We start from the raw sequence: 26,461 nt of genomic DNA on the forward strand, positions 1-26,461 counted from the left end.
GCCCTCGGTGTTGAGCCACATCTGCTTCCCCCCCTGTACACTTTAATACTTTAAAATCTCACTCTGGTGTCCAATCCCTGAGATGTCTGTTTCTTTATTTTATAAACAGATGGTAACAGGACACAGATTTTCTTAAGCTTTGGTCCTCCTATTAAGGTCTCTCCAAGGCAAATACACTATTCAGGTTTTCCCCTGTCTTACTGGGCCTCTGTTTTGTTCTAGGCTTTTGCTTGTTAGTTGTTTTGGAGTTCCCCTGTTTATAGGATTTTGGTTGTTCCCTCTGTTTCCCAGGAAACAGACTTTCTTCTCCCAGGTGTTTGAGGCTGTCAAGACATTGTCCCAGCCTGTCCACCTCTATAGTTTTCTATACTCTTTTCATTATCTCTGGCAATTTCCACACCAGAGAGAACTTTCCCAAGCCAGTCCTTTCTAGCTAAAGCAGGACCAGGGACCCATGAAAGAGGCATAGACCAACTCTAAAGTGCCCTGAGGAGAGGATCAGGAAGGATCCTGATCCAGTGGCTTCTCCAGTGGCTCCCCAAAGCTGAGCTTTCCTGTCCTGCCCAGCAAATGCAACCCTTCAGCTAACTGTTTCTGTAACCTTGAGGAAGTGCTATGTCTTTAAATCTCTAGAACCTCTGCCCCTGTTTGGGGAGGATTGAAACAATGGCTGCCATCACCTTTGTCCAGGGTGAAGTTGAAACAATAGCTGCTGTTGACCAGGTAGGATTGAAACAATAGCTGCTTTCAGAGCCAGGTTCCCAGCAATCCAAATTCACTAATCAAAAGCCATGATCATGATCAGCCATGCCCAACCCTGTTCTTGGGGAAGAGGATCCTTAACATTTCCTTCTGTTACCAGTGAGCTAGCCAGGGACTGGACTCTAACGAGGCTGCTGTGACAGTGGGGGATGGGTGCTGGTAACCACTGCAGAAGGAGTAATTTACTGTTCTTTACTGTAGTTTATTAGCCTTTTTCTCCCACTCTTCCCTGAATGCTGTAAAGTGTTCTTCTGGACTCCAGAATTTCAAAATAGTTGTTTCAGACACTTATTGCCTATATAATAGCTGTTTTGGTGGAAGGACTGAGTCCTGGAGCTCCCTATTCCTCCATCTTCCCTGAAAGTATGCCCTCATTTAATCTTTTTACTAGTCCTTTGATATAGGAACTGTTACTCTTCCCATTTTATCAGGAATAACAGAATCCAAAGAAGATAAATAAGTACAGCTAATAAATGGTAGTCAAGATTTGAACTGAGGTGACCTAGTTTCAGAACACATACTTTGTCATATGCTTACTGTCTTCTAAAATTTGGTCTCATAAAATAATGTGTCCTTCTTTTCTCTATTATTGCCAACTTTATGACTTTTACATGAAAATCCCTTATGTTAAAGAGCTATTCTCAGGTCTAGGTCTTAAAGTTTTTATTTTTGTTTTTATGAAAATTATTTTCTATTCATCTGAATATTTAAAATCAGTCATTATGTCTGTTGTTGTTGGGTGGGTATAAATGGTGGTGTTTAGAGTTGATAACTCTTGAATTATCAGGGTATTGCAGATGACAAAATGAGAGAGAACTATAGCTGAAGTTTCTAGTCTTATCATCTGTCTCCACTGGAAATGTATTTGGGACTCCATAAAAGGATCTATCAACTGGCACGATTGGTTACCCAGGTCACTATCTAGGTCTATAAAAAGAGGAAGGATTATTCAAAATAAACCCACTTGGAAATCCCAGAAAAACTTATTAGCGAGTTTACCATGTACAATAATGAGACAAATGGAAAATATATGTCCACCTAGGACTACTTTAGATAATTCTAAGGCCAAGAAATCTGTACCAATTTATGAGAAGGAACTGGACATTTTGGAGTAAGGGGTATCATTACATCCTCTGCCACAATGCTTCTTGGTACTTTTCATAAGCAGGCTGCTAGGACAGATGCGTTACTGGCCAGCTGTTCCAGGGGATTTCTTATACACATTTGTAAGTAGAATACTGATGTTCCAGTTCTCCAACTTTACCCTTTGCCAAAATATTTTTTAAATATTCATTGCTGGTTCTGCTCTTGGTACCTGGAGTTACCCAATTAATATACCTTCTGGCCTTTAGGAAAGAGGGAAGGGAACTAACATTTTATTAAGAAGTCAGTATATGTTAGATGTTATACTAAGTGTTTTGTCAATACAAACTAATTTTATACTCACAGGAGTTCTTCACAGTAATGGAATTAATCCTATTCTGTGGATGATAAACTGAGGCTCAGGTGGTTTAAGAAATTTCTCAAGGTCAAACTAGTAGTTCAAAGAGCTAGAATTTGAGCCACATTGTGTCTGACTCCAAGGATCTGACACCATGTTTTATTAATCCGTGAACTCTAAAGAATACATTTCTTGACTTGATTTTAAGAAGTAGCTACACATATGGAAAACATCTAAGATGCCAGGTTTATGTAGGAAGTCTGGTTCTGCTAAGAGTTAATCAAAATCATTCACAAATAAGCCTAGCACTGAGAACATAAAATTAGCATATAGAATCAGAAATCTACCATAGACGGCATTTGAAGACAAGGATAAAAAACATCCCAAATTTCACTCCTTTATTTTTGGAGGACCAAAAGCAGGAGGGAGACCAACATTTTAAACCTGAAATGATGATGCATTCCCCAAACATATCACATTGATTAAATTGGTCATCTAACTGCCACAGAAATATTTTTAACATAACACCCTAGGATGGCCCACAAAAGTTATATACATACAAATCTACATCAGCCATTTTCATCTCTTTGAAATTCAGATCATTTTTTTATGTCCAGTTTTGCATCACGTCTTAGTTTGCAACAGGGCTGCCAATGCAAAGTACCAGAAATGGGTTAGCTTTTTTAAAGGAGACTTATTTGTGTTAAAAGCTTATAGTTTCAAAGGCATGCAATGTCCAAAGCAAGGCATCATCAGAGATACTTTCTCACCAAAGTCAGCTATTATTGATTCTGGGGTCTTGCCATGTGACAAAGATGGCTGCCAATCTCTGCGAAGATCTCTGCTTTTCTCTACAAAATCTACCATCTCCCAGAGCACCACTGTGGAGATCCAGGCATAGGGTAGTCTCATACCAGGTCTCTTCTCTTAGTCTCAACTGCTCTGCTTTCTTCCTTAGTTCAGCTGTGAGCTCTCAGGCATATGGCTGGTCTCTTCAGTTTTGAAATATTCTGTGGACCCAAACTCTCTGGGCCCTTTTCCAGCCTATATGCTCTGCTGGTTCCAGACTCCCTGGCCTCCCTCGGCTCTCGGGCTTCCTGTTTTTCTGCAGTCCTCTCTCTCACGTGACAGGATCAATATGGCAGCCTCCCTTCACTGTGTGTCTCCGTTCATATCAGACCCATCAAGAGGGCAGAAACTCAAGTTGCCTCATGCCTCACTGCAATCAAAAGCAATCCAATTTAAGAGATTTAAAGTGAATCTAATGCGATCAAAGGGTACCACACCCACAGGAAAAGATTCGTTTAAGAACATACTTTTTTACTTTTTCAGATTCATCAAAGAACTTCAAACTGTCACACAACACACATTGTTGTTAAAGCTTGTTATAATAAGTACCTCAGATGGTGAGTGACTGAAGAGGAAGAGTTTAAAATGCAAATGGTTAGGGTTAAATATTAGGAAAACTTACTTATGGGTGTCTGAGATGCTAGGTTCTGATTGGTCAATGCTGAATAAAACAGATGCAGCATTTGCCCTCATGGGCCTTAAACTGTAGATAGGGACAAACAGAAAACAAGAAAACAGACAGAATACCTGCAGGTTGTGGATAGATTTTATGGCAGAAACAACTGAGGGGTTAAGATAGAGAAAAACAAGTACCTACTTTACATCGATGGCTTAAAGGATAGCAGTAGATTTTGCCTGCCCAGCCTCCAGTCACTTATTTGCTTGGGAATGACCACCACAACCTCCATGGGCATGTGAACAAGGCCACATCACTCAAAGTACCACACCCCTTCAGGCCACAATGATTGGTTCATGTAACCGGTAACCCAAGCTCGACCAGTCAGAATCAGTGAGATCTGTACCAGTCAGGAAAATGGAAAAGACTGTTATAGTAACAGAAATCATTTAGCACAGAAAATTGGTTAAGAGAGTCATGAAATACGGAAAGGGGACAAAAAAAGAACCAAGGGAACTCAAAGACATTACTGAAAGAAGCAGCTATCACCTTGTAGGCTGGGAGAACTATGCTAAAGGTTGGCATCATCAAACCTAGGATCTTGGTGAGTAGGCTCTAGACATCTCAGGAGAGCACACTGCCACGTTCACGCTGGGAGCCCAGGACACCTTTACAGTTGACTTCCAGATAGATTCTGCCAAGGGGAGGCACTGGCAGGAAATTGGAAGTCAAGAGAGGGAGGAAGAGGGAAGAAGGGGCTTTTTTCATGCTTTCTGCTTTTGCCAGCATCCCTCCTGAATCTCACAGCCACAGCTGCACTGTTGCCCTTGGAAGTCTCCTTATCCCCTGTATCAGCCATGCTGTGTCCCCTTGGGTTTAGCTAAACACTACTTACCACCCACAGCATGCCTGCTCAGGGGTACACAGCCACACCATGGTCGTCTGAGCAGCTGCTTCCCCTTTGACATGAACATGGTTTTGAGAAACCCCAAGCCGCCCGAGTATGAGCTGCCAAGGGCTGCCTTGGAACTTTGTGTACCATCCATGCAGGCCTGCCTAGAGGATGTCAGGGCTTCTTATAACTACTACTAATAATCTCCTTTTACTCTTTTATCTTTCCCATACCCATGTCCTCGGTTCCTTTAGTTAAATATCCTCTAAAGTATATTGTTTATTTTCCTGATTGGACCCTGCAGCAGTTTGGTGTTGTTCATGAATTCCAAAAATAGATATTGGATTATGTTTATAAACTGGTCTGTTCCTCTGGGCATATTAGATTGTGTGAGATTCAGATGGTTCACTTTTACCTGATTAAATTATGACCAAGGCTTTATTTCTGCCACATCAGTAGGACGTTGAGTCCCCACCCCTTTAGTGGTCAGGGACTCACAGAGAAAATGACATAGCAGAGGAGAGAATTTGAGTTTTGATGATGGAACTCTAGAAGTAAATACACAAGAAAAGAACACAGAGGAATACAGATAGCTCCATAGACACAGCAGAAGTCCCAGGAAGAGAATAAGCCTCATAGCTTATAGCTGCAGCTGTACCCGGAGAGAAACAAGCCCCAGGAGAGAGAGGAGACTTATCCCAGCCTACAACTGGTATTGGAAGAACCTGGGACCACAGAACCTTAAGAGGAAGTGGAAGGCTGACCCCTCGCAGACATCGCCCGCCATCTTGCTCAACACATGGCACATGACTTCGGGTGAGAAAGTACCTCTTAAGTAACCTTGAGTTGGACTTTTTAGGATCTTGTGTCTGTAAGCCTTTACCCCAAATAAATACCCTTTATAAAAGTCAAGAGAGTTCTGGTACTTTGCATCAGCACCTCTTTGGCTGACTAATACAGACCCTGACTGAAACCAGTACATTTAATATATTTAAAGAAAGAAAATTACCCTACCAGGCCTGCTCAGGTCTTTCCAAGTTGTAGCTTGTTTGATCGCAGTGCAACACAGCTCTGCAAGTTAAAAAACAAGTGCATTTACAAATTCTGTTGTTTTCCTTTGGAGATTACCCATCGTAGAGTATCATGCTTTCATTAAACAAACAAAATAAAAACTCTAAAATCGAGGGTTTCCTGAAATAGTTGATGTAAGAATTAAGCACTTTCCAATAGGAACTAATTCTGTCTGTGATGACTGGAAGACTATCATCATCTTAATTTATAGATGAAGAAGGTGAATTCATGATAGGTTTAGGTGATTAAGTCTGTGAGCATGCACAGAAATCAGTGGAGTTTGGGACATTATGGAAAAATTATGTGGAGCTTAATAATTGATGAAGAGGTTTCTTGTTTATGCTATTTTAACTTTTCCATCATTGTATATACATACATATATATAAATGTTCTAATATACATATATAAACTACCTGAATGCACACATCCCCTAGAGTGATAGCAAAGAAGAAAATCCAGCAAAAAACTGAGATGTGAGGAATTTACCTTATATAGTCAGATATTTATGTGGTGTTATTTATTTTGAAAGGTTTGAAAATTTTTCTTTCCTTATGTTTTAGTGTGCTAGGCTGCCAAAAGCAGAACTGTAAAAAATGGGTTAGCCTTTTTTTTTCAAAATTAGTAAACTTTATCCCAACTTCAAAAAATAAAAAACAGACAAAAGGCAGATTAACAAATCATAGAAGCATTACTTTAAAAAATCCTGTCCAGGCACTTTATCTTCTTTAATATTAAAAACAAACTTACTTGTTCTCTAGTGTTCAGAAAGATGAATAAATGAGCACAGACTGGTTAAATGACATCTCATTATTAGTGAAGAAAATGAAAAATAAATACTTGGTCATCTTCACATCTCATAAAATTAAAGCCCATATTTGTTTCTGACTGTTAGCATTGATATAGTACTTTCTTTGCCTTTACAGCAAAAATATTACAATATTATTAACCATAATCTATACATCACATTATTTATATTTTCCCCATGTATACCTATATTCTTAAAACCATGTAACAGAGGAACATTCTTGTATTTGTATTATTAACCTTATTTACCATCTTATTTATCCTTATTTACCACCAAATCCTTATTTACCACCAAAATCAGGATTATTATATAGTCCCTAGATTATTCTCTAGCTATCATTCAGTTAATGTTAACCTTCCTAGCCTACCCCTTTCAGCCACAATCACATTTATAAATCAGCAACTTTAGTTATATGCATTATAATGTGTTACCATTAACTCTATCCATTTTGTCATATTTATGATAAGCCTTATTAAACATTCTACATAATTCAGGGTTGGCTTTTAACAGCGGGAATTTATTAACTTATAAGCTTACGGTTTTGAGGCTGGAAGAATGTCCAAATCAAGGCATTGTCATGCAGTGCTTTCTCCCCAGAGACTGACATCTGGCAATCCTGAACTCTTCTGTCCTGTGACAAGATACGCGGCACTGTCTGCAGGTCTTGCCCTTCTCTTCTGAGTTTCTTTGCTTTCAGCCTCCTGCTTCATGGTGCATATGCACTTTTTCTCTCCATCCCATTTTTAAAGGACTCCAATAAGAGGATTAAGACTCACCTTGGGCCCATGCCTTAACTGAAGTAACCTAATCAAAAGATCATACTTACAATAGGTGTACATCACAGGAATGGATTAACTTTAAGAACATGATTTTCTGGAGGTACATACAGTTCCAAAACCACCCAAATCCATCCTCTAGACCCCAAAAAGACAGTTTCTTTCCATATACAAACACATGCATTCCATCACAATATCCCAAAATCCTTAAGTCACTTCAGTAGCAATATTAAATATAAAGTTTTATCACAATCTTTTATAAGTGTGTTCTGTCCTGGGGCACAATTCTCCTCCCTCTATGCACCTTTGAAAGTCAGAAAACAAATTATCTGCCTCCCATACACAATGGAGGGTCATAGGATAAACATTTCCATTTCCATAGGGAGAAATTGGAAGGAAAACAGGGAACACAGGTTCCAAACAATTCTGAAACCCTGCAGGGCATACTCCATTAGACTTCAAGGTCTGAAAGTCACCTATAGAATGATACTGTCCTCCAGGCCTGATGGAGCAGCAGCCCACCCTTACAAGTGCTTGCGTGGTGGCCATGCTCTCCCCAAACACAGAGGGGAAGGGCCAACCTCTTCAAGTACTGGAGTGACAGCCAGCACTGGGTGCTGACCAACCTCTCTGCATTCCCTCAGGCATCTGAGAAAAGATGGGTGGTACCCCTCTTCCTGAACAATAGGGCCTAGACCCTCCTTCTCCATGTACCAGGGCACACTCACCCTTCCCACACACATGGGTGGGCCCACTTTCTTGGCCTGAGAAGATGTCTTCAGTCCAAACTTCAGCCTCCATGGTTCTGCCTTGAAAATCATTTTTCCTTCAATCTGCCCCATTTCTGTCCCTTTTAGTCCAGGCTGGCAGTGGTTCCTTTCATACAGATCTCACACAAAAAAACCTTGCAGGGTTCACATTTAGTTTCGAAATCTCAGCTAAATATCCTAGCTCCTCACTTTAAAATTCTGCCTTTAATCCAACATCAGGACTCAATTTTGCCAAATTCTCCACCATTTTAAAATGAGGATCATCTTTCTTCCAGTTTGCAATGGCATGTTCATCATTTCTGCCTAACACCTCTTTGGAAGTATCTTTAGCGTTCATATTTCTAACAACAGTCTTTCAGAGCAATTTAGGTGTTTTCTATCAAGCACTGCATAATCCTTCCCACTTCTAATCATTACACAATTGCAAAGCCTTTTTTAACATTTTTTGGTATTTGCAATTGCAGCACTCTACTCTCCTGGTACCAAAATCTGTTTTAGTTTGCTAGGCTGCCAAAAGCAGATACCATAAAATGGGTTGACTTTTAATAGTATGAATTTATTAGCTTACAAAGTTTCAGTTTTGAGGCTGGGAAAAATGTTTAAATCTAGGCATCATCAGGCATTGATTATGCCCCAAAGACTGCCTGCCAGTGATCCTGGACTCCTCTTTCACGGGGGAAGGCACATGATGGGTCTGCTGGTCTCCCCCTTCTCTTCCAGCTTCCATTGCTTCATCTTCTGCTTCTGTGGCTTTCTCTGTATTCACCCCATTTATAAAGGATTCTATTAAGAGAATTAAGACCTACCCTGGACCATGCCTTAACTGAAATAACCTAGTCAAAAGGTCTTGCTTAAAATAGATTTAAACCCACAGGAATGGATTAGCTTTAAAAACATGATTTTTTAGGGTTGATACAGTTTCAAACCACCACACTTTGCAAGCTGTTTTACTTGATAAAGTACAATTCCCGACCCACCCCCACCTAAATTCATTCCTTGAATGCTACTGCATGCAATGTCCCAAGATTATCCCTTTTCAATACCAGTTAAAACATATGTGTAGTTCATCAGTGCTTTCACATAACTTTAATGTGTGCTGTCTGATGCCCACCAATAACTAGCAATGCCTATCCATCTACTTGTTGGCAGTACACTTAGCTATTGATCCTTTTTTAGAAGTTTTTTAGGGGTATAGATTCTTGGCAAAGCTGTGTTTGTGTAACCTTCTTTATCAGAGTGTCTTCCTTTCCCTTGCCTTTTTCTTTCCTTCACATTTATCAAGAACCTGTACTATGAAAAAAAAGATGGACATTTATCAGTGAAATTTTGTTAAAATAACAGGAAACCTAGTTTTGCTACATGAAATAACATCTGGGTGATATTAAAGATAAAATAATGAAAATATCATTTAAGTTACATGTGTCTTCTTGTTCCCCATTGTCAAATCACTAGGATCCCAACCTTATTGTTAAATTATCTCAATTTAAAATGCAGTTTGTGCATTTAAAGAGGGCACTCTTAAATTTACCAGAGATAATACTTTTAAATAGCAGAGTGAATCTAGTGTAGATATTTGTTTTCTTAGGTTTCACAATTTACATACATTATTGTGACAAATTTTGCTAGGAATTTGAGTATTTAAGACATAATTTTGTTAGTATAAAAATCACACATTCATGTAGTTTTATATATTTACAGTATATATTTATTTCAATTTCAGGATTCATTTAGCTGAATACAGATCTCCTAGATATCTTCACTTTCTGGTTCTGAAATTTCCATTAATTTTCATCCTTGAAGATTTTTATATTAGAATCCTATTTTTAGAGGTACCTTGTACAATTATTTTTAAAGGCACACATTTTTATATCCAATCTAAATCTTCACTATAGCAAGTAAGTTTCCTACATAGTTCTAAAGAGAGTAATAAACACATCTTTTTTGGTAATAAACACTTTTTGGTAATAAACACATCTTTTTCAGAGTATCTTTAATGTTTTAAAATAGACTTTTTATAATACAAAGTTAACATGTTCTTTTTGGTAAATATTTAAATCCTATAGGAATGTGAGGAACATGAGGAGTAGAAAGTGACCCTTTCTGTAATATCAACTCTCAGAGATATCTTCTATTTATACTTCATATCCTTCCATATTTTCCATTGTGTTTATTTATGTGTGAATACACACATAATAGACGTGTTAGTGTTTATGATTATGCTTTTTTTATTATACTTTGCATATTGTTCTGCACTCTGATATCCTCAGCAGTATTTCATTAACTTTTCTTTAACAGTAAATAGATGTACCACCAATTTTTAACATTTACGCAGTACTGGAATTTTTTAATACATTAGATTGATATTATAGATTTGCTTTTGCAACTTGCTTTTCATGAAAAAATATAGCATGTAAAATATTTCTAGGTTTTTGTATATTTTCTTCATTCATTTTGTATGCTTCATAACTCTATTGTATTAATATACTACAATTGATTGAACCATTCATTCTGTTCTTGTTGGATTTTAAGATCATTTGCAACATTTCAAAGAACATCTTGCCTATGTATTTTTGTGCATTTATGCAAATATGAGGTATATTCTAGGTTATTGGATATGAACAATTTACAGTTTGGTAAATATTGTTAAAGTAGCCTCTGGACTATGTTCATAAATATTGCAGCCTTGTTAACTCTGGTTATTATCACTTAAAAATTTCAGGAAATATTGAAGCCACAAATAGAGGCCATTGTTTTAATTTACAGTTCCTTTGTTATTAGTTAGTATACTTATTATCATTTTATTCTTTCTTATATGTGCTACCCTTTCTTATCCACTGCAAACCTAACATTTCGTTTACTTCTATTTTTCATCTTGACTGCAGTGCATTTTATTTATTAAGGATGTTAAATTGCTGTTTGTCATATAAGTTGTAATTAAATTTCTGAAAATCTTTCTAGTTTATTATAAATCATGGAGTGACTTATAAATCATAAGAAGAATAAAAAAACTAATAATTAAAGGTACAGTATGTTAAATGTATAATAGATGTATGTACATAGGTCTCTGTGGGATCAGAGAAGAGTGGTATCTAAAAGTGGAGGGAAAGAGAAATCTACCTGCTCTAGATGAGGCTTGAGCTGTGTTTTAAAAGTATGAAAATAAATCATTAAGCTAAAGAGGATGTAGAAAGTTGTTCTGGGAAGAAGATGCAGCATATCTAAATGCTAAAGAGTGACATCTATTCTGAAGATTATAAATAGTGCACAGTGCCCAGAGCAAAATTTACTGTGTAGAACCTTTTAAAATTTCTCTATGAATAGAAACTGAGTTAACTCTGGATGAATGGGGAATGGGGAATGGGGATGGCTGGGGTAGGGGACTTTTCATTTTCTTCTGCTGACATTTTGTATTTTTATTTTCTTATTAAGCATATACTTTAGTAATAAAAACAAGAATTTTAAAAACTGCATCAATACCAGATGGAAAACTCTCATTAGAAGGGCATGTGATAAATATTGAGACTTTTGCAGATGACCAAATCAATGTGAACCTAAACCTTAATATAGCTGCTAAAACCTGGTATAATAATACCTGGTTGCTTGTATTCTGTAGTATTCTAATAAAGAGTGTTTATATTCTGCTTTGTAATATTCAGATTGTACTGGAACTATGTGTTCACTTTGGGTGCCAAACTTAGAGGATCAACTAGAATCATGTTCAGGAGAAAGAGCTGTAATAGTGAAATTACTGATATCATGTTAGATAAAAAATGATTTTAAAAAATGGAAATGTTGTCCCGGAGAAGGTCAGACAGGATATTTGACTGGGGTACGAGGATCTATGATGCCAAAAAGAAATAAAACATATTTTATTAAATTTCTAGCAGAAGTAGGAATGAGAAATTGAAGTTGCAAGATTTTTACAAAAAAAGAAAAAAGAAAATGAGTGATTGTTACCTTTTTTATGCCTAGAAAACTGATGATTCTGACCTTATTGGCAGTTTTTCATAAACTGGAAAAACTGCCAAATTCCTTTATTTAATATTTATGCCAGATGTACTGTGATAGATTTCATAAAATTCACCCTTAATTGTTTGAATGTGAATTCACTTAATACGTTTGCATATATTTTCTTTCTCATTAAGTAAAACCAACCTAATTCCTAACTTGGTTACCTTGGATTTATTTTCATGTTTTCAAACTAGCATAGAAAAGGGTAGCATTAGCAATATTAATATATTATATATAATATATAAAAAATATATTAAGATAATATAATATTATATATATATATATAAAGATAATATAATATTAAACTCCCCCTCTCCCACACACACTATGTACAGACATCTAACTTGCCACTCCTGTCCCCATGCTTTTAACATTTATTGATGTTTTCTTATCCATGGCTATGGGTAATACTCCCTCTCATTTTCAAAGGTAGAGTAGACTCAGTTTAGAGAGAGCCTTTAGTGCAGGACAGATGTCAAATACTTAAGATAAAATTTTAGGATCCTGGCGCCTGGACAGGTTGTAAATTAACCTACCACAGAGTAGACTATGGGATATACTCTACTCTTCCTTCAACCTGTGTGGGTGATATGGTAGTGAGACTAACGAAAGCAATGCAATTTTATGTTTCCTTGGTGTATTTCCAAGATGTCCAGTCATTAATCTCTAGGAAAATATTGCTTATTTGACAGGCTCTGGAACATAATTTTGCAAATGTGCTCAAGTTCTTTAGTTGAAAAGTTGACTTAACAAATAGGTGTTTTTATTGCTCATCAGTGTATTTTACAGATTACCTGTTTATTAATACTCTCTTTTCCCTCCCTAGGAATTATTTACTTAACATCAACTCTTAGTCATTTGGGATCCATTACACTTTTGCTGATGGTCTGTGCTCGAGATGGTGGTGGGCTCACGTCTGCCATCAATGCTGATGTCACTCTACACATTCTTCAGACCACTCCGGCGCCTGCTGGGTTTGAAAGGTCTAAGTATACTTTCTCAGTTTATGAGGACTTGCCAGAAGACAGCCCTGTTGGAACAGTGAAAGCAAGAGGGCCCTTGAGTAAGTACTTACTGCTTATGCTATGCTGAAGTCCATTATTGGAACATTCTCTGTATTTTTCCTGAGCTGTACAAACTTGAATAACACTTTAATGTAAGAAAAATGAAGGAATATAGTGAAAACTGCAACTTGTGTTTTGTCCTTTGAACATTGTTTCTATCTTAAAATATATCTTTTTCTGCGTACAAAACCAGTAAGTTTTTTTAAAAGAAACTTTAAAGCAATGCAGAACAATCATAATGTGGAAGGCGTAAGCCTCTGTAACTGACCTCCTAAAACACAACACTTTATATTTTCTTCTATAAAAATGCATCCTGCTATATTTTTTCTACAACTTTCTTTTTCCTTGCTATATATTAGACAGCTTTTCACATAACTGTATATTATTTTAGCTCATTAAAAATAGTTATATATTTCAACTCAGATATAAAGCATGTTTTATTCAAACTTTCTCTTTTGTTGTCAATTTGAACGGTTTACAATTCTTTGCTAGACTGGATAGTACTGGAGCAAATATTCTTCTGTGCCTACATTTCATACTTGCAGAGGTACATCTGCAGGATAAATTCCTAGATGTGAAATACTTCTGCAGAATTCTTGTCCTCCTTCCGGTCCCCTCCTTTTCCTCTCCCTATCTCTTTTTTCAATCTTTGTGGAGGGCATTTGGCATTCATAAGTAGATATGAAAATCAGTTTAACTTGCTTTCCTCAAATATAAAGTAGAAGGTTTTCAAATTATGCTCTGAATCTCTTTCCCTTTTACCTATCACAGGAAGCAAACCTGTGGCTAGCTTTTTGTCCATTTATACATCTTAATTAAACTCCACATCCACTTCTCAAAAAGCTTTGAAAAGGTGAGGAAGAAGTAAGATATTGCATGGTATTCTCTGCAGATATAATATGTATTAACACTTTGAGCTTCGGATTGTCAGTATGCACTTTTTTTTTTTTCCTTTTTTTTTTGGCATGCAGTGATTGCTTTCCCTTTTCTTCAGATTCCTCCGAGCCAATCTTTTACAGAATCTCCTCTGGTAATCTGGATGGAAAGTTCACTATTAACCCATGGCTGGGTACCCTTCATATCCAGAAGCCTTTGGATCATGAAACGCAGCCTGTGGCTGTGCTCACAGTCCAGGCGCAGCATGGCAGTTCCCCATTCTTCAGCAGTACAGAAGTCAACATAACTGTAATCGATGTCAATGACAACCACCCAACCTTTCCCACAGCCTCTGATGAGATTAAAATATTGCAGAGCACACCGCCTGGCACAGCCTTGTACCTTGCACGTGCTGAAGACAAAGACAGTGGGCCAAATGGAATTATCCGATACACCATTGCAAGCCAGAATCCAAGCGTCTTTGCCATTGACCCTGAACTTGGTGTGGTGTTCCTCAATGAGAGTCTGGGAGGAGAGGGGCCACAGAAACACACGTTAACTCTTATGGCCGAGGACCTAGGAGCTCCTCCTCAGGCATCCCTGTTAGTGCTGACAGTGCTCATCGAAAAGCAAGAATCATGCCCACCCTTGACTTTTGAAAATTTGGTCTATCAAATAGAAATTAGTGAGTCTCTCTCCCTGACTACCCAAATACTGCAAATACATGCCTACCCACTTGACCCACAGCGCACAACTCCACAACTTGTGTACTCACTGGAACCCAGCATGGACACGGCTGTGTTTGGCATCAGCCCTTACACAGGTTGGATTTATTTACGACGACAGCTCGACTATGAATCTATACAGACATACCATTTTAGAGCATTTGCCTGGATCTCAGAGGACAGATTGTTGCAAAACGTGAGCACTTTGGTAATTGTTCATGTCCTGGATGAGAACGACAATTCCCCTACCTTCTTGCATGATGCATTTTTTCTTAAAGTTGAGGAGAGCTCTGTTCCCCAAGGAGCAATAGGCAAAATTACAGCACTTGACAGAGACTCTGGAAAGAATGGACAGCTATCATATTTTCTTTTGTCTGGTGGCAAATTCTTCAAGATGAATCCTACTTCAGGTAGCATTTTGTGGCTCCTGCCTATTCCTTTAAAATTGGCACTGATGAAACTCAAATCTTCTAGGCATAGCTTTAGTACAAACATATAAATAAAATAGTAGTGCTTAGTAAATGTATGTATTTGGTTATAGTATTGTGTGATTTTTAAATGAAGTAAAAAATTTAATATACTGCTACTTCTATGGTCCATTCTTCTCTTACCAATATATGGTTCTTGCTATGAATTAGAGGTACAGTCAAAACTGGGTTAAATAAATTCTCGTGTAAAGTTTAATTTTTCCTTCACCCATTCATTTTCATTTGTAGATGTTATTCACAATGTCAAAAATATTCTGTGTAATGTAAATTTCATCAATTTAAATCTAGAAATCAATTAGTTAAGATTTTAAAATCACTCTATGGCTAGTTGTCCCCAGTCTCATTCTGGTAAGGGAAGGAAAGAACAGGGGGATATTTGCAGTGACTTTTTTGAAGTCTTATTTTAAAAATTAAATATAAAAATGTTACTGTATTTTGTAATTTGTATTGTACAAATTTACAAGGAGTTTATTTAATCCCTACAACTACATACAAGCAAAAGTAATTCTCCTGAAACTATATAACCAGGGAAATTGAGACTCAGGTCTTGCAGCAAGTAGGAGGTAAGAGACCAACATTTTGTACAATTCCAGGAGGCACCATTTATATCATAGCCTGTGTAAATGGTGGTGCTCCCTGCCACTTAATGGGAAAGGCTTTGAATTCATTTCTAATTTCTTGAAGCCTTTTCTCTAAAGGCACCTTTGTGTGAATTAGGAAAAAGTGCCACTTCCTCGACACAGCTGTAGCTTTCCTCCTGGCATGTGGCTGATCTTGAAGAGTGCAAGCCAGATTTCAGCTCCCCTTCACTCCCTAAGCTGGGCCCCCCGCTGCAGGGAACAAGGTGCACAGCTATACTTGATGGCCCTGTTTAGACTTTGCATGGTGGCTAGATCATTTTCTAGGTCTTCTATGTGTTTTGTTTGCTTGTTTGTTTTTAATATAAAAACTACAGTGTGTTCCCTATGGCCTTCTCTCTCCCAATCAGGCCATCCCCCAGATTCAGAAGACCAGGTGTTCATTCTTTGTTTTGTTATAGCCTTGAGTAAGGAGCATAACCTCAGAGCTTCAGCTTCTGATATTTCCTGATATGCTCTGCCTTGCAGGCTGTGTCCTTATAAATTGTTCCCATTCACCAGGGCTGGGTACAGTATGGCAAGGCAGGGGTTGAGCAGCATCCGTCAGAGCATGTATTACATGCCCTTACATCCTGGTGCTCCTTGCAGACTTTCTAATGATCGAGACTCACAGTCCTATTGAGCCCTGACTTGGCATCACCCACGTCCCTGCCCCAGACTGAGCCCCACATCTATTTCACCACTGACCCCTAGACATCGGTCACCTGTCAGTCAGAGTTGGTTCATCAAATAAAAATCCATTACCATTAATGATTTAGAGTTTTCAGAGAAGAATTACAGTTTGCAACTTAAGAAAATACAGTTTTGTGTGATTTTTGTTAATTAAAACAAAAACAGTTGTAGTAAACACTGAATATATTAAGTTCACTAATTCAGAATCTTATCCAAACCTGAATTTTCTCATGTGTTCCACATTTATTCTTTTTGTTTTGTTTGAAAAATGTCATTTCATGGGGATTAAGTGGAAAAAATCCTTCGAAATAAAAACATAGTGTGGTAGTTTTATATTTACTTTCTCACAAATGGATATTTTCATACATGATGAACAAATCAATGCCTGGCCAAGCTCTATAGCAGGAGACTGGCATCCTGAGAGAGCAGTCAGCCTCAGAGCAAGGCAGAGGCTGTTACAATTTTATGCCATATATTTTGTAGATAAAAATAACTGTCTTTAGGCAAACCATTGCCTAAAGAATGTTATTGAATTTTCAGAAGGTATTTTGCATTATTTTACAATAATTGTAATAACTACCATGAAATAATTAACAGTTCACAAAAACACTTTTTAATTTATGATTACATTTGTTTCTGCTAGCAGCCCTAGGAGGTAGGCTCAGAGAGGCCATTGCATGCCTGAGGTGGGAGAAATGGGACTCAATGGGACCCAAACACAGAGAGTGATGTGGGAGATCATGTGCTTTCCCCTATTCTGTATAGCAGCATAAAGGGGGATAGACAGTAATATTAAATCTTCCACATGATTACTAAATTCTGACAGTGTTTTATCGATTGTTTTTAACGAATTAATTTTTTTCGTTTCAGTAATTGACAGTAGATAATTTGAAATAAAGAGTGACTAATTTGCAGTGGAATTTTCAGCAACAACTTTAGAAAAATTCTTTTAACCTTAGAGCCAAAATGCTAAGTACCGGGTGCTTTTGCTCAGAGGTCTATATTCAGTTGTCCTATGTGCCGATTCTTTTGAGGGTGGCCCATCAGACCACTGCTCTAGTACAGTGTCTTTGTCTTGTGTTCTCCTCTGCTCCGCAGGTGAACTTGTAAGTTGGGTGGCATTGGATCACGAGCATCAAGCGCACCACCGGGTGACTGTCCTGGTGACCGACCACGGCTCTCCACCGCGAAACGCCACCACGGTGGTTTATATCTCAGTCACTGACAGCAACGATTACAGGCCCTATTTCCCCCAGTGTCCCCCTGGAAAGGAATTATACATCAAGGTGTGTGGCGTGAAGCAGTAAAGCAGCCTTGTAATAAATTTGTTATGCTCCTGGTTTCTGTGAAAGTCTACAACATTCGAGCACCATCTTGTGGCAACAAGGGTGAATTTATCAAATCAGCCTCGGCAGGGACACATTTCTAATAATTACCTAGGAGACATTTTGCAAATGTCAGAAAAACAATTTTTTTAGAAAATGATTACACATACTGTTTGGGATTGTGCATTCAGTTATCCTGCCCTTTGTACACAAACATAATAGTACACCATTGTCAGTAATCCTTAAACGTGAATTGTTTTTCTAGTAGTTTGCATGCATGTCTTTGTGCAGGCTCCTTATGAACACTTGATATGTATCTTTAAGATGGCAGTTAAGGGTAGGGAAGCAATCTGTAGCTCTAAAGTGAGATAGGTATACAGAGATTTTATAGAGATTGTGAAAGCTGATCCTTTTGAGCACATGTACAATATATTAAAGTTTCTAATTACATTTATATGAGCTCATCCATTTTTATTTCCATTTTGTATGTTTATAATGTCCATAACAAATTAGCATATAAATTCATGTATATAATTTATAAATAAATATATACTGGAGGGAGTCACCATTTTTTAATGAATGAAATATATGAATAAAAAGTTCGGATGTTACTACTGAAAAAAATTGAATTGGATATTCAAAACGTGATTAAATATGCAGATGGAACAGCTTAGAAAGGTATTTTGGAAGTTATTTGGAAAGTTAGTTATTTAACTTGATCTTCCAAAGCCAAAAGAACTATCTTACCAAAGCAAAACATTACCATATTATCATAATGGTTACTTTTTAAAAATTATTTTATTTTATTTTATTTTTATTTTTAAGGAAGCTTTAGATTACATAAATATTACATAAAAAATATAGGGGATTCCCATATGCCCCATCCCTCCCATTCCATACTTTCCCATATCAACAACTACCTTCATTAGTATGGTACATTTGCTAAGATTGATGAACACAATCCACTAACCATGGACTATAGTTTACACTGTAGTTTACAATCCATCCCACACAATTTTGTAAGTTATGACAAAGTATATAATGGCCTGTATCCATCATTGCAATGTCATGCAGGAAAATTCCAGTGTCCCAAAAATGCCCCCATATTACACCTATTCTTTCCTCTCCTTCCCCTCAAACCTCTAGTGGCTACTGCCTTTAGATCAACGATAAAAGCTCTTAAAATAATAAGTCTGCAATAGAATAATTATAAGTCTATTTTAGTCCATTGTTCATTCCCCAATCTTGAGGATTTAGGATGGAGATGCCCACTCTGTTGCTAATTGAGAGAGGGCCTAGGCCCCATGGGGCATATGGATGGGACTATCTTGCTTGCTGTATGGTTTTTAATTATATCATGAAAATATCTCACGGCAGTTGATTCTTAACATGAATTTGAACTTCACATGTATATTTTAATATTCTCAAAAGTTCCTGTTAATTAATGAAGTACATCTTCTGTGTGAGGTATATTTCCTGCAATAAAAGTTGATGTTTACCTTTAACATATCTTGGACCATAACAACAACCTTTTTAAAAGTGTGCTGAGAAGGGGAAGAATGAGAAGATGCTAGAATATTCAAAATGCATCAAAAATCGAAGCTTGTTTAATTTGAAATCTTCTTTTGTAGAATTAGTTCAAATACTTCAGATAATTTGTTCAAATTGAGTAAAAGATTTAAATTTATATTTTGGATTCTTTTCATGAACTTACACCCATATAACTTTTATATGGTTGACATTTGAATTACATGTCTTAGTAGTAATGTGTTATTTCAAGATTCATTAATATTTATTTTTAAACTTTCAGTGACTCATTTGTAACCTGTTTGTTTTAATGACAGGTTCTGGAAGGCCAACCAGTAAATATGTTGGTTACAACTGTGTTTGCCAAGGATCTTGATGAAGGAAACAATGGAGAAGTAATATATTCAGTGTCTTCAGGTAAAATTCACTACTCATAAAGAATTAAGGGCTTTTAGATTTTTTTCTTTCATTTATCAAATATCTATCCCCTTTGGGGAATACAGGTTCTACTTTGATTTCTCAGAATGCTCGAGTTAACTTACACAAATAGCACTTAATTATAAACACATGCATTTTAATTGTTTAGAATCACTCTGTTTAGAAAAAAAAAGATTTAAAACCTTAAATCATAGTTTTTCTGTGTCCTAAATAAAAATCATCCACCTTAAATGAATAATGTTTTATTGAAAGGAAAGGAGTAGTGAGGGGATGGGAAGTGGTATGAAGCACAAAGGAACATGTTTATGAATATGAGGCATCAATGAATATCTTAAAAATTTAAGCTTTAAATATTTAAGTTCAAATATACATGACAGAAAATATTTTAAAAGTCAGGATAAATCATACCCAGAAAATATCATATATACATATACATGGAAGTGTACATGGGCACTTACTGAGATTGGCTTACGATTATGTCTCTCTTTTAGAATGCATAGGTCTCAGATTTGTTCCAGTGATTGTGTTTTCAGACTCTTCAACTAACCCTGTACTTTATATCATTTTTAAGGATATTTAGTGCTTTTTCATGTTTGACATGAACATAGGAAAACAAGAGGCGATACTGACCTTACCTGCAGATAATTTAATCATCTACATGAAAAACCCAAGAGATGTTACAGGAAACCATTGGAATTAATAAGAAAGCATGTTTTCTGGGAACAAAGCCAACGTACAAAAACCACTAACATTTTTAAAACTCAGCAGTTTTCAAAGGTCTCATTCAGAATAACAATGAAAACCATAGAACATAGGGACAGATTTACTGTGTAGCTAATGAGATTAAACCTTGTGTCCTTCACTTGCACTGGCTCCTCTTAAGAGGCCAGTGGGCAATTAATATTTATAATATTGTTCTATTTTTTCTTAAAGAACAAAGGCCTGTCAAATTATATAAGCCTGAACACCACCCCTCTGCCAATCAAGATTTGTCCTGATGAGGGATATAGAGAAAATTCTAAAACAAGAAGTACAAAACACTCATGTAAAAAATTATGAAATTGTTAATGAAGGACATAAAAGAAGAATTAAATGAAAAGATATAGCGTATTCATACTCGATATCCTAAGAACAATTCTTAACAAAATATGTGTATTAATTCAGTAGAATTCCAATCAAAATCTTAACTAGTTTATGGTGGAATTTGACAAACTGATTCTAAAAGTCAAGTGAAAGAGCAAAAGACAAGGAATAACTCAGAAAATTTCAAAAAATAAAACAATGAAGTTTGAGATTTGCTCTACTAGATCTCAATTTATGAAACTTTTCTAATTAAGACTACTGTATTGACTCATTGATTGACAAAGAGGACCGTGGAATCAAAAAAGTAGAGAGTCTAGAAACAGACCTCAGACATATGGAACCTTGATACTTGGGAGGGGTGGCAAATAAATGAGGAAAAGATGGACTAGCAATATATGATAATGATGTGATTGGTTATACATATGACAAAATAAAACTATATCCCTACCTCTCAACTTATCAATCATGAGGATACATAAATATAGAAATCCTTAATAGAAGAAAATATGAGAGACAATCTATATGACACTGAGTCTAAAGAAGGATTTTTAAACAAAAAGAAAATGCAAAAACTAAGGAAGAAATAGGTAAACATTAACATTTGAAACCTCACCAAGGACCATAAACAAGGTTGTAAGTCAAATCATAGGCTGGGAGAAAATACTTGCAATCCATGTGCATTAGTAGGGTTCTCTAGGGAAACACAATCAACAGGAGATATCTGTAAATAGTATGAGATTTTATGAGTCTCTCATGTGACCATGGGGATACACAAGTCCAGGTTCCACAGGCAGGCTACAAACCAAGGGCTCCAATGAAAGTCCAATGAAGGTCCTTGATGAGTTTCCCTGAGACGTTGGCTGTCCAAAGACAAAACTGGGAAATTCTCTCTGAATGCTGAAATCTCCCCTTTTAAGGTATTCAACTGATTGGATAAAACATCACTCATTGCTGATGACAGTCTCCCTGATTGATCGTAGATGTAATCAACCATCTATGCAGTAAACTCACTGATGACTAAAGCCAATAAATGTCCTTTTATTACAATTAGCCCAGTGCTTGCTTGACCAAACAACTGGACACAATTACCTGGCAGAGTTGACATATTAGCTTAACCAACCATCATACTATGTAACCAATAAAAGGTTACATCAAGACTTTATTGATGGCTCTTATGTATTAGTGAGAAAAAGAAAAATTAGAATCTGGGCCAAAGGATATTAACAGATAATTCACAGAAAAGAAGCCTTAATAATAAAAAAACATTTTAAAACATGTTCAGCCTCCTTGTTATAACCACTTTGAAAACCAGTAAGGCAATATCTGCTAAAATTTCAGGTGCACTTATGTTAGGCACTTGAAATTTCCCTTCTGTTATATACCTTAGAGTAACTCATATAGGTAGGCAGAATGAGACCTGTAACAGGCTAATTCAATGAAGCACTGTTTCTATATTGAATTGCATATTGAGCACATAATGTATTATTTTCATTTGGAATACTCTAATAGGAATGAATGCACTGGAACTTTGTGCTTATCAGCATGAATAGGTTTGAAAACATGGTTAAGTGAAAAAAACAAGTTGCAGAAGACACACAGAATTATACTCTGTGTCTTTGAGGCCATTGTAGTGCCTTTTTTAGGGATAAGTTTCTCTTTTCATGTTCCTATGCCAACACAAGGTATCCTATTTATTTATCTGGAAATTTTTCAGAAGTCCAAAACAAACTTCTTGATACTTGAACAGTGTGGATTTTCCAGAGGTGGTGAGCCTGCAGCAGATCGAAATATCAGAACAGCTACGTTATACCTTTTCTTTGCTTCAGAGATGCATTCTCCTCTTTTTTTCTCTCTCTCTCTCTCTCTTTGCCATCCCATTATTTATGATGTTAAGACATTCTCTCCCCATTCCCCTAGCCTATTATTATCTGGCCCTCAGGAGAAGGAAATTAGCTTTGTAAATATGTATTCATGAATCTTCTTCTTACTCTTAGGTCATTTAGGTCAGTAGTATCTTTGTATATTTTCTTCCCATTTTCTTTTGGACAGGGAAGGGAATATATTTCTTGGTATATCTGTGGGAGAAAATGGGCATGAAGAGGGAACAAACACACATGTACAAACAGATTAATAAGCAGCGGACTTGGCCCAGTGGTTAGGGCATCCGTCTACCACATGCGAGGTCTGCGGTTCAAACCCCGGGTCTCCTTGACTCGTGTGGAGCTAGCCCATGCGCAGTGCTGATGCATGCAAAGAGTGCCCTGCCATGCAAAGAGTGCCCTGCCACGCAGGGGTTTCCCCACGTAGGGGAGCCCCACACTCAAAGAGTGCACCCCGTAAGGAAAGCCGCCCAGCGCGAAAGAAAGTGCAGCCTGCCCAGGAATGGTGCTACACACACGGAGAGCTGACACAACAAGATGATGCAACAAAAAGAAACACAGATTCCCGTGCCGCTGACAACAACAGAAGCGGACAAAGAAGACGCAGTAAATAGACACAGAGAACAGACAACCGGGTTGGAGGTGGGAAGGGGAGAGAAATAAATAAATAAATCTTTTAAAAAAACAGATTAATATATTGATCTATAACCCTGCTATCATACCATTATTTTAAAACAAGCAAAACCATGTTATATTTTATTTATGGATATATGGACAAGAAAGATACAATCTCATGTTAGGAAAGTAACTGTCTACAGAGAAGGAAGAAGGGAAAGAGTTGGAGGTATACACAGGTCCTACTATATCTATACCCTGTCATTTCTTTAAAAATTTGACTAGAATATTGAGAATTGGTCATCTGGAAGGTGAAACATGGGCATTTATTATCTGTTTTGAATGTTTATTATTTTTAACAAATTCAGCTTCTAAAATGTTACTAAGGGCATAGTGATTTGGAAAAGTATGATGATATATATTGTGTTATTCATATCTTTGTTTTTACTTCACCTAATTGCAAAATAGAGGTAACAACAAAGAATAACAAGATAACAGTAAAATAGAAAGAAATATATGTATCATATCATGAAAGTATTCTACAGTATTCCTATGAGAATAAAATAAATCAAAGGATAGAAATCACAACAAGTAAATGTTAGCATGATTTTCTGCTCTAGCCTCTGAGTTCCTAAAAAAACAGAGGTTCTATTTTATCATTCTTTATATCCCTGTAAGTAGAAGCCTCTGTCCCATGATAATGACTCAGCAACTCTTGAATAAAAGAATGAGAGTTCAGGCTTTTATGGATTGTTTGATGTATTCAAATTTTATTGAAGAATTCAAATCTATTATTTAAATAAATGCTGGTCAATTTGAATAAAAGTGACAATATGAACATATTTTAGTGTGTGAGTGGATGTATATTCTTTGTTCACTGAAAAGACCTAGAAGCAACCACCAACACAAAAGCATTGACCACCCTAATGCCCAGAATATGGGCTCCTAAAACCATTTTCTACCAGAGGTACCCATAGTCCTTGGAGAAATGGCGGAATCCTGGTCTTAGACAAGAAGGCTGCAAGCTTGTACCATTTTGTCATACCAAACACAAGGAGGCTATTGAGGACTGCTAGGATCATGTTGGAAAGATCCAGGAACCAACTTTAAGGAGACCCCAACATTCAAAGATAGGAAAATTTGAGCATCAATGAAGATAATAATCGCAATAGATTAAAGCACATTTAGTACATATAAGTTTGTTCCTTAATGATTCTCGGAACAAAATAAAACTTTACTAATCACAGTTGGAGCATCTTAGGAACCAATATAATGATTATTTTGAAAAAATAAATATTATTTTGAAAACTGGTAAGTGGAGGTTTAACATCAAGCATTTTGTCCTACCTTTCATATAATAAACAGTTCTGCTGTGTTATCGAAAAGTCTCTGAGAGGAAGTTTCTCTTTATTGAAATATTCCAAGTAATAAATGAAGAAGGGAGGATAAAATATTATTCTTCACAACACTTAATGAATCATTAGTGGATCTGGGCCTTGTGCATCAATGGGAGCTAACATCATCAAAAGAGGCAATCAAAAATGTATGTGCCTCTGAAGGGAAATACAGAGCACTTAGGAAGTAGTTCTGCCAAAAATTGAACCAGATTCTGATCAATTCTCTGGATTGACCTTCCAGTCAAGGTTCATTGACCGTGACAGATGAACATGTCAAGCTGCATGATGAATATGCAACAGCCAAAACTAGACCATGGGAAACTCTTCAGGTTACATGATCCAGTTTTTTCAACACATGAATTGCAGGACAAATTAAAGAGATGGATGGCAAAAATCCATAGATTGAAGAGAAATGCAATATATGGCCTTTATTTTAATCCTAACAGACTAAATAGCAAATCAAAAAAATATGTAGATATTTATGAGACAACTGGAAATTTGAAAACTTATTGGATATTTGACAATGTTAAGGAACAAATAATCTTTTAGAAGTATAATATAGTAGTATGGTTATGTTAAAATATTCCTTATCTTTGTGAAGTGCATGTTGAACTATTTATAGCAACAAAATGATATGATTTTGGAATTTGCTTCAAAACAAATGGGGAAAGGAATTATGTGGATGGGATGTGGTAGAAATAAGATTGACTGTAATTTGATAATTATTGAAACATAGGTGCAGGAACTTGGCATTCATTATATCATTCTAATTTTTTAATTTAAAAATTTTCATAATAAAGTTTTTTTGGAAATCTGTTGTTTTCTGTAAGACATATTTTACTATTATTTTTATGTTCATACTCACACAGAGCTTAAGTCAAATAATTATTACAAATGATCACAGACATTTTTGGATTAATTGATTTTCTGTTTACTGTATTGCCAATTAATATTAATTTCCCAAATCTTTATGTGTTTATGTGTTTGTGTGTAGAAGATAGTTGTGATCACTTTAAGATTGATGCCAACAATGGTGAAATAAGAACAACCACAATACTTTCATATGATTATAGACCTTTCTACAGAATGACTGTAATTGCCAGTGACCTGGGTATGCCTCCACTTCAAGGACAGGCAGTTATTAATATTCAGGTAATATCTATTGTCACCATAGAATGTTCTGAAGGGTTTTTTTACTTTGGCTTTATACAAGTATATGGAGTAAAGCTGCATTCAATATATGAATGCTATTTTAAGAGAGCGTTCTACACATTCTCTCTTTGCTATGTACGTATGTGTACCTTTTTGTTATCACTGAAAATATGATTTGGAGTCAAATGATTTTTAAAATTAGCTTTGTACAGTTCTTAACTTCTTCACAATACAGACATTTATGTTGCCTTGTTTTCAACAACAACCCAAAAAAAACCACTTTTTTTCTTTTACTTTTTCCTAGTTTCAAGGACCTGATAAATTTCTAAGAGAAACTTGTAGATAAACAAATGGCCACATAACAAATTCCAATTTTCTGTAGTTTTTTTTTTTTTAATTTATAAAAGTCTCTTGAGATCCTTATTTAAGATTTTATTTTAACAGCAATGAACAGATAAGTTCTGGGAGATCTTAGCAGTAGAAAATATTACACAAACCAGTCAGTAATAAGCTGCCTGTGAATACCTAAATTTCTTTGTTTCTGCACATGATGCCCAGTAGTATTACTATAAGTATGTGTAAAAAGCT

At 36.4% G+C, this 26,461-nt stretch overlaps 1 protein-coding gene across 1 annotated transcript in view; it reads left to right on the forward strand.

Annotated features, from left to right (window-relative positions):
• Positions 1-26,461, forward strand: part of DCHS2 (dachsous cadherin-related 2) — a 282,266-nt gene that overhangs the window by 181,083 nt on the left and 74,722 nt on the right. The window contains exons 4-8 of the mRNA XM_058274999.2: positions 12,820-13,056; positions 14,052-15,068; positions 17,555-17,742; positions 19,626-19,725; positions 25,716-25,873. Of these exons, the coding sequence (XP_058130982.1) occupies positions 12,820-13,056; positions 14,052-15,068; positions 17,555-17,742; positions 19,626-19,725; positions 25,716-25,873 (1,700 nt within the window). The remainder of the gene's footprint in view (positions 1-12,819; positions 13,057-14,051; positions 15,069-17,554; positions 17,743-19,625; positions 19,726-25,715; positions 25,874-26,461) is intronic.

Source organism: Dasypus novemcinctus, chromosome 1, assembly GCF_030445035.2.
Source record: "Dasypus novemcinctus isolate mDasNov1 chromosome 1, mDasNov1.1.hap2, whole genome shotgun sequence".
NCBI lineage: Eukaryota > Metazoa > Chordata > Mammalia > Cingulata > Dasypodidae > Dasypus > Dasypus novemcinctus.